The sequence below is a fragment of the Hemitrygon akajei genome, chromosome 12 (genome assembly GCF_048418815.1).
Source record: "Hemitrygon akajei chromosome 12, sHemAka1.3, whole genome shotgun sequence".
Classification (NCBI taxonomy): Eukaryota; Metazoa; Chordata; class Chondrichthyes; order Myliobatiformes; family Dasyatidae; genus Hemitrygon; species Hemitrygon akajei.
The window spans coordinates 44,718,684-44,735,894 of NC_133135.1; the positions used below are offsets into that span (position 1 = coordinate 44,718,684).

Here is a 17,211-nt window from a genome sequence, read left to right on the forward strand (position 1 = left end):
CAGGGCAGAATGAGACAGCGTTTCCCAGGAGCAGTGCAATCATAATATAACAAATGCAACACTAAATAATAAACATAACAATAAATAGTAAAACACAACAGCCACATGTCAGTTAAAAACAAGTTATAAGTGTCCAGTGCAAGTTAAAAGTGTCCAAAGCAGAGTCAGGTAGAGCAGCTATTTAGCAGTCTGACTGCCTGAGGGAGGAAGCTGTTTAATAGCCTTGTGGTTTTAGTTTTGATGCTCCTGTAACGTTTACCTGATGGCAGAAGAACAAACAGTTCATGAGAGGGTGTGAGGGGTCTTTAATGATGTACCGTGTCTTCTGGAGGCACCGACTCTGAAAGAGGTCTTGGGCAGAAGGTAGGGAGACCCCAATAACCTTCTCTGCTCCCCTAACCACCCTCTGCAAAGCTTTTTTGTCGGCAGCACTGCAGCTGGAGTACCAGGTTGTGATGCAAAAGGTCAGCACACTCTCAACCGCGCCTCTGTAGAATGTAGTTAAGATGTTAGTGGGGAGTGATGCTTGTTTAAGCTTCCTCAGAAAGTGCAATCTCTGCTGGGCTCATTTCACAATCCCAGTGGTGTTCCTGGACCAGGTGAGATTGTCTGAGATCTGCACCCCAAGGAACTTGATGTTTTCCACTCTCTCCACTGTGCAGCCGCTGATGCTGAGAGGTGTGTGCTCAGGTTGAGACCGCCTGAAATCGACGATCATTTCCTTGGTTTTGGTGACATTAAACATCAAGTTGTTGTCACTGCACCAGCTCTCTAGGTGTTTGACCTCCTCCCTGTAACATTGTTTCATCATTTTTGCTGATGAGCCCCACCACTGTGGTATCATCAGCAAATTTAAAGATCAGGTTCTCCTTGAATCTGGCTGCACAGTCATGTGTTAGCAGTGTAAACAGCAATGGGCTAAGCACACAGCCTTGTGGGGATCCAGTGCTCAGTGTGATGGAGTCAGAGATGTTCCTGCCAACATGGAATGACTGTGGTCTCTCTGTCAAGAAATCCAGAATCCAGTGACACATGGCAGTGTTAAGGCCAAGCAGCGACAGTTTCTCCACTAGTCTCTGCGGGATGATGGTATTGAACACTGAACTGAAATCAATGTACAGGATTCTGGCATAAGTGTCTTTGTTGTCCAAGTGAGAGAGAACTGTGTGCAGTGTGGTTGATATTGCGTCCTCTATGGAGCGATTTGGACAATAAGCAAACTGTAGAGGATCCAGCGATGAGGGGAGGCTGGCTGTGATATGAGGCTTGACCTGATATGAGGCTAAACCTCCGCTTTAAAAATGCTCAATAAACTGGCCTCCACAGATGTCTGTGGCAGTGAATTCCACAGATTCACTACACTCCACCTAAAGAAATTCCTTCTCGGCCCTGTTGTAAATGGATGTCCCTCTAGTCTGAGGCTATGCACTCTGGTCCTATAAGAAATATCCTCTCTATATCCACTCAATCCAGATATTTCAATATTCGACAGGTTTCAATGAGATCCTCCATTATCTTCTAAACTCCAGCAAGTACAGGCCCAGAGTCATCAAACACTCCTTGGTAGCTTGTTCCTCTCCAGGCTTTGTGGTGCATCGGACAACAATTGCTGTTACTTTAGCATTTGTCTGCATTTTACAAGGCTAAGTTGCAAGCTCGACACTCAACCCAGCATGGATGGAAAGCACGCAAGGAGCCAGCTGGATTTGAACACAGGACCACACGCCTCAGAGTCTGGTGTGGATGACACTACATCACCCCTCCTTGGACATTATCCCCTTCATTCACAGAATCATTCTAGTGAACCTCCTTTGGACCCTTGTCAGCACATCTTTTCTTAGATAAGGGGCCCAAAACTGCTCACAATAAACCAAGTGCAGTCTGACCAATGCCTTACAAAGGCTCAGCATAACATCCATCCTCTCAAAATGAATGCCAACATTGCATGTCCCTTCCTTACTACTGATGTAACCTGCATGTTAGCCTTCAAGAAATCCTGCACAAGGACTTCCAAGTCCCTTTGCACCTGATTTTTGTATTTTTCCATTTAGAAAATAGTTACACCTTTATTCCATCTGCCAAAGTGCATGGCCATACATTTCTCAACACTATATTCCACTTCTTTCCCCTTCTTCCAATCTAAGTCCCTCTGCTGATTCCCTGCTTCCCCAACACTACATGCCCCTCCATCTATAGTCCACAAACCTGGCCACAAAGCCATCAGTTCTGTCATCCAAATCATTCACATAAAACGTGAAAAGAAGCAGCTCCAACACTAGCCCCTGCGGAACACCACTTGTCACAGGCAGGCAACCAGAAAAGGCTCCCTTTATTCCCTCTCTTTGCCTCCTGCCGGTCAGCCAATCTTCTATCCATGCTAGCACTGTTCCTGTAATACCATGGGTTCTTATCTTGTTAAGCAGCCTCATGTGTGGCACGTTATCAAAGGCCTTCTGAAAATTCAAGTAAACAACATCCACTGACTCTCCTTTGACTATCCTACGGGTTATTTCCTCAAAGAATTCAAACAAATCTGTCAGACAGATTTCCACTTATGGAAACCATGCTATCTTTGGCCTTCCCAAGCACTGAAGTCAGGCTAACTGGCCTGAATTTCCTTTCTTCTGCCTCCCTCCCTTCTTAAAGGGCTGAGTGATATTTGCAATTTTCCAGTCATCCAGAACCATTCCAGAATTTGGCAATTCTTGAAAGATCATTACTAATGCTTCCACAATCTCTTCAGCTACCTTTTTCAGAACCCTAGGATATAGTCCACCTGGCTCAGATGATTTATCAACCTTCAGACCTTTCATTTTCCCAAGCACCACCTCCTTAGAAATAGCAACAACACTCATTTCTGCCCCTTGACACTCTTGAATTCCTGGTATACTGCCCGTGTCTTCCATAACGAAGATGGATGCAAAATACTTAAGACTCCTCTGCCATTTCTTCCCCCCTCCCCATTACTACCTCTCCAGCATCATTTTCCAGTGGTCCGATATACACTCGTCTCTCTTTTGCTATTTATATATTTGAAAGAACTTCCGGTATCCTGTTTTATATTAGTGGCTAGCTTCCCTTCATATTTCATCTTTTCTCTCCTTATTGCTTTTTTAATTGCCTTCTGTTGGCTTTAAAAGCTTCCCAATCCTCTACATTCCCACTAATGCTTCCTATATTGTATGCCCTCTCTTTTGTTTTTATGCTTTCTTTGACTTCACTTGTCAGCCACAATTGCCTCATCCTCCCTTTAGAATACTTCTTCATCTTTGGGATGTATCGATCCCTGCACCTTCCAAATTGTCTCAGGTATTCCAGCCATTGTTGTGTTGTCATCATTCCTGCCGGTGCCCCCACCAATCAACTTTGACCAGCTCCTCCCTTACGCCTCTGTGATCCCCTTTACTCCACTGTACTATTGATACATCGGACTTTAGCTGCTTCCTCTCAAACTACTGGGTGAATTCTATCATATTATGATCACTACTTCCTAAGAGTTCCTTTACCTTAAGCTTCCTAATCAAATTTGGTTCATTACACAACACCCATTCCAGAATTGCTTCCCCCCTGGCTGCTCTAAAAAGCCAACTTGTAGTCAATCTACAAATTCCCACTCTTCGGAATTTCTCAACCTGGTTTTCCCAATCTACACATCTGCAAATTGAAATCCTTGCATGGCATTGCCCTTTTCACATGCCTTTTCTATCTCCCATTGCAATCTGTGTCCCATATCCTGGCTACTATTTGGAGGCTCCTATCAAGGTCTTTTTACCCTTGCAGTTTCTTAACTCGACCCACAAGGATTCTACATCTTCTAATCTTATGTCACCCCTTTTGAAGGATTTCATTTCTTTTTTTTTACCAACAGAGCACTTATCCCTTTGCTTACCTGTGTTTCCTTTCTACACAAGGTGTATCCTTGGATGTTAAGCTCCCAACTACGATCTTCTTTCAGCCATGGCTCAGTGATGCTCATAATGTTGTACTTGCCAATCTCTAATTGTGCTACTATATTCTGTATACTGCATGCATTCAAATATAATGTCTTCATTCTTGTATTTATTACCCTTCTTGATTTTGCCCCCATGTTACACTTCCACCGACTGCAAGTTTGTCTTATAATCTGCCTGTTCTTCCTTGCAGTTTCACTAACTACACACTGCATCTACTTTTATACCAATTGGCCCATTCTCAGCCCTATCATTCTATTCCCCCCCCACCCCCCTCCCAACAAAACCATCCCAGACAGCTCAAGCAAACTTGCCTGCAAGGATATTGGTCTCTCCCCCCCCCCCGGTTCTGGTGTAACCTGCCTTTTTTGTACAGATCCAAAAATCTAAAACCCTGCCTCCTAAACAATTCCTTAGCCACATATTCATCTGCCAAATCTTTAAATGCTTAATATTGCTAATCTTTGAACAGGTTTTCTAAAATGTTTCATTTATTGCAATCTGTTTTCTCTTTTATAGTTTTATTGTTAGTTATATTTATCTATTATAGCTTTATTAATAATAATACTCAATACACATAAATAAGCAACAGAACTCTCATCCTTCTTCCTTAAAAAAAGTTCATAATTATTGCTACTTCATTAATGATCATCTCTTCTCAAAATTCCCACAGTATGCAAGAGAATTTTCTTTTTCAGACAATCGACAATATGGCACATGCTCTCCGAAAGGTTAGCCACCCCTGCAATATCATGGCAGGGAGGCTTGTAGGGTCTGTCAGTAAGTGACAGCACTCACAGAAAGGCTTTGACAGCTGGTACTGCTACAACCCCAAGGCTCAAGAGTTGTCAAAATTGTTAATATCGCTGAATGTGTGTGAATGCCTGACATATGAAAGATCAGCTAGGACCTGTCATCCAGAAATGTACTGCACAGGAAGAGGCCGTTTGGCCCATCAGGTCTGCGCCAATTAGTGAAGCAAAAAAATGTTACAGTTGATGTCAAAAAGCCTCAGGCGTGCACACATACACGTCTTAAAACCATTCAATCACACGTACATGACAGCTGATTTCTCACATTTTTAATGTAAACTAGGAATGTGTGAAAGCTCATCTTGCCCCATTGACATCAGGTGGAAGATGCTCTCTTTGGTTGAAGCACATGCCGGCAGAGCACATCACATCTCTGGTGATAAATACTGATAAGTTCTGATATATGCTCATGGCCACTTATTAGGTACCACCTGTACCTAATAACGTGGCACTGAGTGTATCTCTGTGGTCTTCTGCTGTTGTAGTCTAGCCACTTCAAGGCCTGATATGTTGTGCATTCAGTGATGTTTTCCTGCACACTACTGTTACAACAGGTGTATATTTAAAGTTACTGTCACATTCTTGTCAGCTTGAACGAGCCTGGCCATTCTCCTTTGATCCCTCTCATTAACAAGTTATTTTTGTCCACAAAACATCCACTCATTGGTTGCTTTTTTCCATTTTTTTGCTTTTTTACAGTCCTCTGTAAACTCTAGATACTGTTATGCATGAAAATCCCAGGATTTCTTCCCCATTCTGATGCTTGTTCAAAAAACAATTGAATCTCTTGACCATGTTTGCATGCTTTTATGTACTGGGTTGCTGCCACTGATCAGCTGATTAGATATTTGCATTAACAAGTGCACAGCTGTACCTAATAAAGTGATCACTAAGTGTAAGTGCTGGCACTTGTACAAGAGATCTGCTCCAATGCAAATAAACCAGTAACAGTTCTTATTAGCAAAATAAAACGTGGTTGAATATATAAATGATATGATAAATCAACAGATCTGTTAACTGATAAGGGAAGTAAATCTATTAAATTACTCTTTATAACTACAGTTATATTACCATTTATACTTTGGCTTCAGGTGTCAACAGATTGAAAAGGCAATTCAATCTTAGTAGGTGCAGATATCAGCTTTTAGATATCATTAAAGCAAGAGTGCTGAGATCAATATCAACAGCCTGATTCATGATGTTAGTCATTGCACTGGGAAGGACAATTCAGGCAAATACATCTGAAAATAGTATTTCATTGATCTTAAAACAGGTTTAACTTTTACAAAACAAGTTATCTAAGAAAGGGTCCTACTTATTTACTCAAAATGCATACCAAGAATGCTCCTCTATAACTCAATAAAAAGTATACTTGGCAGTGATCACATGAAAAATCATACTTCTACATTCAAAGTGCGATGTGCATTTATATAACATTTGTCACAAACGGGCATGTTTGTAGATGCTTTACAAGCAAGTTAACATATTCTCCGGTTGCGTATAATATATTTATTTATTATCAGCCACAGCACAAATTCACATGAATATATAAAATCAACAAAATCATCTAGTTTGGTCACATGCACAATTTGAATGTGAGCAGTAATTCTTGTCATAAGATTCACATGATTTTTACACAAGGCTGTTCAAATGATTAGACCCATGCTGACTCAGTGGAAGCACTAAATACTATGTCTGCTCCTATTCCCATTTAACTTGTATTTTTCAAAAACCAAATTAGGTTCAGTGAATAAAAATCCACAATTTACGATTCATATCAACTCAAACTTGAATAATGGCAGAGCTACAATTGATAAACTACAACAGACAAGTTAAAACTTTTATATATTCTTACATGTCAGACATTTACCGCTAGAGTTGCATGAAAAAGTTTGTGAACCCTTTGCATTTACCTGGTTTTCTGTATTAATCACTCATAAAATGTAGTCTGATGTTCATCTAAGTCATAATAACAGACAAACACAATTGGCCTAAACTAATAACACACAAACAATTGTACTTTTTCATGTCTTTATTGAACACATTGTTCAATTATTCACAGTCCAGGCTGGAAAAAGAATGTGAACCCTTGTAATTAATAACTGGTAGAACCCCCTTTAGCAGCAATAACCTCCACCAAACGTTTCCTGTAAATGCTGATCAGACTTGCCCAACGGCAAGGAGGAATTATAGAACATTCCTCCATATAAAACTGTTTCAGTTCATCAATATTTCTGGGACATCTTGCATGAACAGCCCTCTTCAGGTCACGCCATAGCATCTCAATTCAGTTAAGATCTGGACTGGCTTAGCCAATCCAAAACACAAATTTTCTTCTTTTTAAACCATTGTGTTGTGATTTACTCTTGTGTTTCACATTGTTGCCTTGTTGCATCATCCAACTTCTGTTAAGCTTCAGATGACGGACTGCTACCCTGACATTCTCTTGTAAAATGTCTTGAAACAATTTTGAAATCAATTGTTCCCAAAACCATGATGCTTTTCACTATGCTTCAGAGTTAGGATGAGGTTTTGGTGGTGGCATGCAGTGAGTGCCCTTTTCCCTCCTATCATAGGTGTGTGTATTTCTGCCAAAAAGTTCAACTTTTGTCTCATCTATCCACAGAACATTGCCCCAGAAGCATGTGGAACACCCTGGTAGTCTTTTGCAAACTGGAGATGTGCAGCAATGTTTTTGTTTGGAGACCTCAGTGGTGTCATTCCATGAACACCATTCTTGTTCAGTGTTTTTCTTACACATGAACAGAGACTTTAACAATTTCTGGAGTTCTCTGGAGATCTTTTGCTGTTACCCTTCGGTTCGTTTTCACCTCCTTCAGCGTTACTCTTACTGTGGATCGATGAAAACTCAGGTCCATAGAAATGCTTTTGTAGCCTTTTCCAGCTTCATGTATCTCTACAATTCTTCTAAGATCCTCTGAAAGTTGTTTTGATCGAAGCATGGTGCGCATAATCAGATCTTTCTTGAGAAGAGCAGGCTCTGTCAGTAACCTGACTTTGTGTATCTTCTTCATAGGTCAGCGCACCTCTCCAAGCCACACCTCAATCTCATCTCATGGATTGGAACACGTGACTCCAAACAGCTTCTGTAGAAGGCATTACCTCAGAGGTTCTCATACTTTTTTGAACCTAGACTAATAGTTTAAATGGTGTACTTAGTATTGACAAGGAGAAGTACAATTGTTTGTGTGTTACTAGCTTAGTCAGATTGTGTTTATCTATTATTATGACTTAGATGTAGATCAGACCACCTTGTCTGAGTATTTAATGCAGAAAACCAGGTAATTTCAAAGGGTTTTCAAACTTTTTCTTGCAACTGTATGTCCTTACAGTCGACATTACATTTGAATAACTCCACTTTGGCTTATGAGCATATATGACCCAGCATGGCCTTCCTAAATAAAGGAACTACATAAATTAGATTTCCTCCATTCTTCTGGCCCCTCACCTGCAGCTAATGAAGATGCAAAAATATCAGTCAAGCCTCAGCTATCTCATTCAGGGCTGAATATATATCAATCCTTTTGTGCCTTGTGATATTAAACACCTCTTTATACTAATTTGCTGCCGATTATCCACATGCCCTTCCCTGAATTCACTATTTTCGACATGCTTCTCCTTAGTGATTGGTGTGGTTTAATATTGTCACATGTACCAACATACAGATAATTTCATTACAGCGTTGCATTGAAGAAATAAAGGGAAAGTAATAATAGAGTCCAGAACAAAGTGTTACAGAGGAAGGGCAGTGCATGCAGACAGACAATACGGTGCAAAGCCATAATGAGGTAGATTGTGAGGTCAAGGGTTCATCGTATCTTACAAGAAAACCAATCACTAGTCTTGTAACAGCAGAACTGAACTGTCCTCTAGGGTGGTAGTACATGTTTTCGGACTTCTGTATTTTTGCCTGATGTCCAGGGTGGATGAGACCTTTGATTATGTTGGCTGCTTTAATGAGGCAGTGAGAAATGTAGACAGTGGATACAGATGAGAAGTACCGTAGATTCCGGATTTTAAGCCGCTACTTTTTTCCCACATTTTGAACAGCTTTGAACTTTGCGGCCAATAATCCGAAGCGGCTAATGCATGATTTTTTTCATGCCGCCTCGTAAACATTTTGCCTCATAACAGTAGACCAATAAAATTGATGAGTAGTTCACAGAGGTCCAATGAAATTGTACGATAAATCAAGCGCACTTTCACAATTAAATTATTGTAAATCAGTCATTTGTACTCACCCTCATCAACATGGAAAACACTCGAAGCATTGTGCTGCCTTATGGCATACTTAGTTTATAATATTTTCGCTTAGTAATTCATTTTCTAGTTAAAGTTAGAAGAGTTTTAACTATATGTTTTCTGTACTACATCGCGGGATGCTATGACGTCACACCCGGTTTCGCGGTGTCTTGTGGGAAAATGCCGGTTTGCGATGAAACGGGACGGAGGGGGGGAGCGCATTACGCGAGCGGCTTTGGATCTGAGCGAAAACGCTGCTTTTAAGTTAAAGGTGATCAATAACTTTTCCTGGTAGGCTGCAGTATATATATTTTTTACCAGTCGTTAGGAGATATTGGAATGTTGTTCAGTAAAGAAGTATACGCAACGTATTTAAAAGTAGCCGCGTTACGGGCACGGTTCGAAAAAAAGCATTTGCAATATGTATTTGTTTTTGTTACCATATGGATTTAATTAAAAGTTAAAAAATCCTCACGTGTAATATCTTTCTGTGTAAATATCTCATATTACAACGTGGGACACCTGCGGCCGAAAATCCGGTGCGGCCTTTACAATTAAAAAATTGATTTTATTTCTAAAATTAGAGCCAGCGGCTTTTAATCAGGTGCGCTCTGTAGTCCGGAATCTACGGTACTCATTTAGGACCTCAATCACATTGCCCACTTAACATTCCCCTTTGGTCTACCCAACTATCCTTTTCTTCTTGATATCCTATAGAATGCTTGGAAATCTCCGTACTCTTACAGGCCAAGGATATTTCATGGTCCATTTTTGCTTTCCAAATTTCTTTTTCAATCTTTCTTACACACTGCAATTTCTCAAGGGTCTCACTCAATTGCTGTCACCTACATTTGCCATTTACTACCTTTTGATTTCACCCCGATCAAACTTTTAATGTCCCAGTGTAATTTAAGGATCCCTAATATTGTCATCTTTTCCCTACACCTTCGCTGAACATACTGAACATGAACTTTCACTGTCTCTCTTTAAATTTCCACAGATGTACAGTGGACAGCATTCTGATTGGTTACAATGGATTGTAGATCAGCCAGTTCCATTACGGACATAAGCCTCATCATGACGGAAGACGTCTTCAAAAAGCAGTTTCTCAAGAAGATGGCATCCATCATTAAGGACCCAGGGCTTTATTATTACCATCAGGGAGGAGGTAAAGGAGCCTGAAGACCCAGACTCAACATTTCAGGAACAGCTTCTTCCCCCTTGCTATCAGATTTCTAAATGGTCCATGAATACTAGCTTGCTATTCCTTTTTCTGTTTATTTTTGTTATTTATCAGCAATATCCCTTTCAATAACTATCTTGAAATTTTTAAGAATTATGGTTACTGTTCCCAAAGTTCAACCTGCCAGCACTTCTATCACCTGCACAACTTCATTTCCTAAGACAAGATCAAGCATTGCCTCTCTCTAGCAGGACTACCTAAACATCGTGTTCCAAAAATTTTCTTGGATGTACTAAACAAATTCTACCCATCCAGGCCTCTCGCATCAAGACAATCCCAGTTAACACCGGGAAAATTAAAATCCCCCACTACTATAACCTTATTGCTCCTGCACCTTTCTGTGATGTATGCATACATCCGTTCCTTGAATTTCCATTGATAACTGGGAGGCCTATAGCAAAGTGATTGCTTCTCGGTTATCCTCAGATTCTATCACATGGCTGATGGATGATCCCACTAACATATAATCGAAATACCATTTTACATTATCCATGATCAGATCAGTGATTCTCCCTCCCTTTTGCATTGCTTCTGCCGCATCAGGATTGGCAGTCAGCTTGGACCAGCCCTCTGTCTCCTGTGTCATCAGATCCTAATCCTTGAGGTTGTTCAGGATATGATTCAAAGGAACTAGGCATGCAGCAAGAGCCAGGTGGAGAATTCAGCCAACTATACAGAATACAACTCCCCCACCAAAAGAAATTGGCATTGAGTTGGGGGTGGGGGGGTGGAAGAAGAAAGTGGTCATTATGTGAGAAGTGCAAATAGTATTGACAAGCATGATGTAGAATTGGCCAATACCTCATCCCAAACATTTTTCTTCCCACTGGAATATGAAAAAGGACTGTAACCACAGAAACATAATGTAGAAATCTTCAGAAAAAGTGGAGTGGGGGACACGTTTTGAACAAGATCCATACCCTGAAGGCTATTTTTGTAAGTGCCTGGATCAATGTATGCATGGACCCTATGCTTGAAACACCAAGTGTCACAATACACTCTCTGACCCTGAAGGATTGACTAGCTATGTTGCTGTGAAACATACATTGTGGTGAAGCCTAGTCATTTATTGTAATGCTTTATGAGCAAATCTTTAGATAAGCATGAAACTCTTATTTAGCTGATCGTGAAAGGATCATATCTGTCAAATTCTTCATGCACAGACATACAATGCCACAACACTTTACATTCAAGTCCCATATTGTGAAGATGAGACCATCTTCCATTTCCCAAGATGATCTGGAAAGGGATGCATGTGTTTTTGCCAGGGTACATGCTGAAAGTTGTGCATCACAGACCATGTTCTCTTCTCGCTGCTGCCATCAGGAAGGAGGTACAGGAGCCTCAGGTCCCACATCACCAGGTTCAGGCACAGTTATTACCTTCAACCATCAGGCTCTTGAACCGGCAGGGATAATTCACTCAATTTCATTTGCCCCATCAATGAACTGTTCCCACAAGCTATGGACTCACTTTCTCAATATTTATTGCTTATGTATTTAGTATTATTTCTTTTTTTTCTTTTGTATTTGAACATTGGTCGTTTGTCCTGTTGGGTGCAATCTTTCATTGATTTTATTATGGTTCTTGGAATTAATGAGTATGCACGCAAGAAAACAAATTTCAGGTTGCATATAGTAAAATATATGTGCTTTAATAATAAATTTACTTTGACCTTTAAAGGCAGTTCTGAAGAGCACAGATTGTAGCAACCATTAATAGAAGTCAATATGGCACAAGCTGGACTTGGTCAGTCCTAAACCCTCTGGTCTTCCAAAACAAGGAGCCATCCCTGAATGAACTTTGCAGACTGGCTGATTTCAAGGTCTAGGACATATGCTAAGATATACACTGAAGGATCTATGTGGAAAGCTTACAACTTAAAGACCTCCTTCCATTGCATAAATTGAGGAACTGGAACCCCATACATAAGTCCTTCTGACTTCTCACACCATATGTGAAAGAAAAATTGACATGCTTGCTTTATAACCCAGAGTTTGTACGCAAATTGATTGGTGCGAGATATTCCATTTGCTCTATCCTTTCTTAAATTTGTATTTATTACATTAATGCACTAGATGCCAATATTTGTTCCAACATCACTGCAACTTTAGAAAATTAGTTCTCACATTATAACCGACATCCTAGATCAAAAAGCTCATAACTATGACCAATTCCAGAACAATCAATTATATTTAACACTATAAAAGATATTTCACAATTTAAAGTCATTCTCCCAAATTTTGGAATTATGATTAGAGTTCTCTTGCCAAAGCAATAATCACTGCATGATGAAATTAATCATCTTTCACACTTCCTCAAATAAAAAAATCCTGCTGGTTATACTATACACATAAACTTTTAGTTACGTACTAAATATCACAGCAGAGGAACTGAAAATTGTTTCATAGTGTAGTCCCTTCATTATGGATTAACTATTGGCCAGAACAATATGTGTCCTTGCAAAGTAAAATTAAAGATCACTCCTATATGCTTCAGATTGATACTCGGTTAAACTTAGGATCTGAAACACCACACCTCTGAGTGCAGCACTCACCAAAACTACTCTGGAGAGCCTAGCTAAATCTTTTTTTGTCTCAAGTATTTGGCATGGGACTTGAATCCATAATCTTTTGGTTCAAAATTGAATGGTACCAACAGAACATCTGATACTGTATCTAAACTGGAATGTGAATGGGGAAGCAGTCCAACTCAGCTGAACCACAAAAAGCAGTCAGAAACTATTTTTTTAAATGAACTATTTCTGTTTCTAACCAAGCTAGTAAAACACCAAATACTTTCAGAGTTACTCTTTGGAACTGATTTGATGATCAGTTTTAAAGGTGAGGAGCACAGAGCAGTCACGCAAATAGCAATCTGTGCAAAATTTTAAAATACTGTTATTTAAATCTACCCTTTGATTTATTTTACGATTTTGTTAATCCCATGAAACGTTGACAATTTATTTTTTTTAAAATCTGGATTAAAACTCAATGTTCATTAAATTAATAATAGTCTTATTTTAAGGCTTTAAGAGACTCTAGGATAGCCTAAAAGGCAAAGAAAAAGAATCCAGTTATTTCTTTGCCTTTATCGCCATCCTAATCATTCTGCCAGAGTCAAGCACTTGGCCCTTATAAAATTTAGCCATTTACCATTCTGATCAAAATTACGAGAATGAAAATTAGGCATGTTCTAAACCAAAGGGAAAAAAATTAGTTACTGTGCTGATGGAGATACTAAAAATGCTCAATAATGCTCATGGTCCTATATGGTATGCAATAATTCAAGCTAGATAGATTTTATGGGATTACGGTCAAGCTTGGCAGTAATACCCAACCAATACTTATTAGCAAGATCTGCACATCAACAATAGATGCTCAAGGAAGATATCAGAAAATAAACCACATCTTTATACCATAACCAGAACAAGTGAACAAGATTAGAAACAAATGGAGGAAAATATAAATAATTATCAATAGGATTTACAAATATGTATGTATGTTAGAGAATGATAGAGGCAAGTGAAGATTACAAGTTTTACTGAATTAAGTCTTCAAAAATGTTACCCATTTGGGTATTTCCAAGAGGAACTATAATCTAAACAAAGTCTTAACATTGCCTACATATCTTGAAAGCATTTATTTCTACCACTGCTTTTTGGAGTGAATTATATATAACTTTGAGGATTAACTCTGGCCCCTTTTTTAAAAAACGAGACCCTAAAATCTACATATTTGCAAAGGTTACACAGAATCAATGTCATAAATACGAAAAACGTCGACATTTTCAACATAGAGGAAGGGAGGGGCAAATCGAGAAAAACCGTTTCCTTTTTATATTAAAATACAGTGACGAAAGTTCTAATTAAATGTGATGAGGCACAGAAAATGATTGAAATTATCCAGCGATTTCAATATTCACATCAGTATTTCCACATCATTAATTTGTTAAATACGTAAGTAAAAACAATACACGATCCAGCATAAACACCACAATAACCACAACCCAAACAAAACTAGAGCTATTTTAAAGTTCCAAGATAACATTTGAAAACACTTAAAAAGGAACACGGACACTAGATCGAAAAGAGAAAGCAACGTGGCCTACTACCCAAATGAGGATGTTTATGCAACTTACACCGGTAAATCCTTTCACTGCCATATTTTCATCTGCTTCAATCCAAAGTTAACGACGATTTGTTCATTTTCATAGCAAACGTTTACAAAATAAGTGATTTTATTTCCTCTGATTAAACAAAGAGCTCTGATCGTGAACAGTTTTGAACGCCGGGCTTCTTAGAAGCAACACAAAACAGTACTTCCTCTATTTGCTAATCTATGAACTTCAGAACCTGCTCGCAGCAGCGACCCGATTGGCTTAAGCACCTGTATATAATAGGGTTATGCACTGATTGGTCTAGGATCACCACCATTAAGCTATGTCATTATTTGTTTACATTTGAGGAATGAGAACATTTAAAAAAAATCTTGCGACTAAACACACTACGTGCAAAATTGCCAATTTTATTGCAACAAATAAAAGGACAAATTTATTTTTTTAAAAGAGCTTTCGAATTCCTCGGCACACTTGCACAGTTTGGAAGTATTTTATCTGGATTTTGCAATGCATTTTGCTATTTATCTCATACTTTATAATTTTCAATTGTTATCGTGGTCCTTGTAGAATCAAGTATACAGTAAAGATTTAGGAGTCGAACTGTAACGTTAACGCTGGAGTTCTATTTGAAAATCATTTAACCTTTTTGTTCAAATACCGAGTGTTGATAACTGCAATTAAGTCGTTGTTAGATATCACTAATTGTGAATACAACTACGCATTAAAATGCAAAACAATTAAGTTATGCAGTCACACGTAACAGCAGTGACTCAAAGGAGCAGGATAGCAAATAGTAATAGAATCGTCACGGTACACTTAGCTAACATTTGGCACATCCAGTCAGTGTAAATCCCATTCTGAAAGGTGCCTTTATTAGAACATGCCTGGAGGAATATAATAATGCTGTCTCCAGCAGGTCAAAAAGCATTTACTGGCGTTAAGCAAATATTTCTAGTTGTAAGATGCTTGAATATTAAATGCAACAGACCCTTTCATTCAGGCTGTTTGTTAATCTGCTAATCAAAGTTCAAAGTAAATTTATTATCAAAGTACATCACCAAATACAACCCTGAGATTCTTTTATTTTGCGGTATACTCGGTAAACAGTTATTTGTGACTGCACAAGGAGTTATTGAGGCTTAGCAGCTTGATTAGTCCAGTGCTGGTCTGTAATCTAGTGTAGCTTTCTCTGTGTTGTTTTTTTTATTACATAGTTCAGTCTATTTTTTTGTACTGTGTCATGTAACACTATGGTCCTGAAAAACATCGTCTCATTTTTACTATGCACTGTACCAGCAGTTATGGTCGAAATGACGATAAAAGTAACAGGATTGGTCCGAGTCCGCATGGATTTATGAAGGGGAAATCATGCTTGACTAATCTTCTGGAATTTTTTGAGGATGTAACTATGAAAATGGACAAGGGACAGCCAGTGGATATGGTGTACCTGGACTTTCAGAAAGCCTTTTGATAAGGTCCCACACAGGAGATTAGTGAGCAAAATTAGAGCACACGGTATTGGGGGTAGGGTACTAACAAACAAAGAGTAGGGACTAACTGGTCCCTTTCAGAATGGCAGGCAGTGACTAGTGGGGTACCGCAAGGCTCGGTGCTGGACCGCAGCTATTTACAATATACGTTAATTATTTAGATGATGGGATTAAAAATAACATTAGCAAATTTGCAGATGACACAAAGCTGGGTGGCAGTGTGAAATGTGAGGAGGATGTTATAAGAATGCAGGGTGACTTGGACAGGTTGGGTGAGTGGGCAGATGCAGTTTAATGTGGATAAATGTGAGGTTATCCACTTTGGTGGCAAGAACAGGAAGGCAGATTACTATCTGAATGGTGTCAAGTTAGGAAAAGGGAAAGTACAACGAGATCTAGGTGATCTAGCTGGAGCTGGAGCTAGTGGTGAACCTGAGGAGGGCTAAGGCACCGGTGACCCCTGTTTCCATCCAAGGGGTCAGTGTGGACATGGTGGAGGATTACAAATACCTGGCGATACGAACTGACAATAAACTGGACTGGTCAAAGAACACTGAGGCCGTCTACAAGAAGGGTCAGAGCCGTCTCTACTTCCTGAGGAGACTGAGGTCCTTTAACATCTGCCGGACATCCTCCTTAGATGGAGAGATGTTGCCCCGCCCACTCATGCGCAATGGCTTAACGACATTATGGCCTGCTTGGACCTCGAAAAAATTCATTATTCAGTTCTTAATTCGGATCTAAAGTTCCATAAGGTCTGGGGACCTTTTATCGAGTACTTTCATAACCTTCCTCTTGACTAGGGTTTTTTTTTCTTCTTTTCGGTCCCTTGCTTTCAGCTCCCTTTTTTTTTCTGGTAGTAGGCATTATTATCCTCTGTTGCTAAGTGTATTCACAGTCTGGGAGTTTGACTGTCCTGACTTATACTCTCTATATTGTGTTGTGGTCGGTCTGGAGTTGTTGTTTTTTTCTTGTGTTGTGGGGTTTGGGGAGGTCACTAAGCTTACTTGTCTTTAATTTAGGTGCTTTTTTGTTAAATTATCTTCCTTTGTAGCATATTGTTATTGTATGCTTAATTTTGCACTGTATTAATGTTCCTCATTGGGATTTGGGGTTTTTAATTTGTAAAATGTTTTGAAAAACTAATAAATTTTTTTTTTAAAAAACATCAGCCGGATGATGCTGAGGATGTTCTACGAGTCTGTGGTGGCCAGTGCTATCACGTTTGCTATTGTGTGCTGGGGCAGCAGGCTGAGGGTAGCAGACACCAACAGAATCAACAAACTCATTCGTAAGGCTAGTGATGTTGTGGGGGTGGAACTGGACTCTCTGAC

General features: G+C 39.4%; 1 protein-coding gene across 7 annotated transcripts in view; it reads right to left on the minus strand.

Annotated features, from left to right (window-relative positions):
- Positions 1-17,211, minus strand: part of osbpl9 (oxysterol binding protein-like 9) — a 185,267-nt gene that overhangs the window by 75,181 nt on the left and 92,875 nt on the right. The window contains exon 1 of one of the 7 annotated variants that reach the window (XM_073063026.1): positions 14,409-14,596. The exons of the other annotated variants lie outside the window; for them this stretch is intronic. Within the exon in view, the coding sequence (XP_072919127.1) occupies positions 14,409-14,432 (24 nt within the window). The 5' untranslated portion in view covers positions 14,433-14,596. Of the gene's footprint in view, positions 1-14,408; positions 14,597-17,211 lie in introns of those variants that run through there. 7 annotated transcript variants of the gene reach the window in all.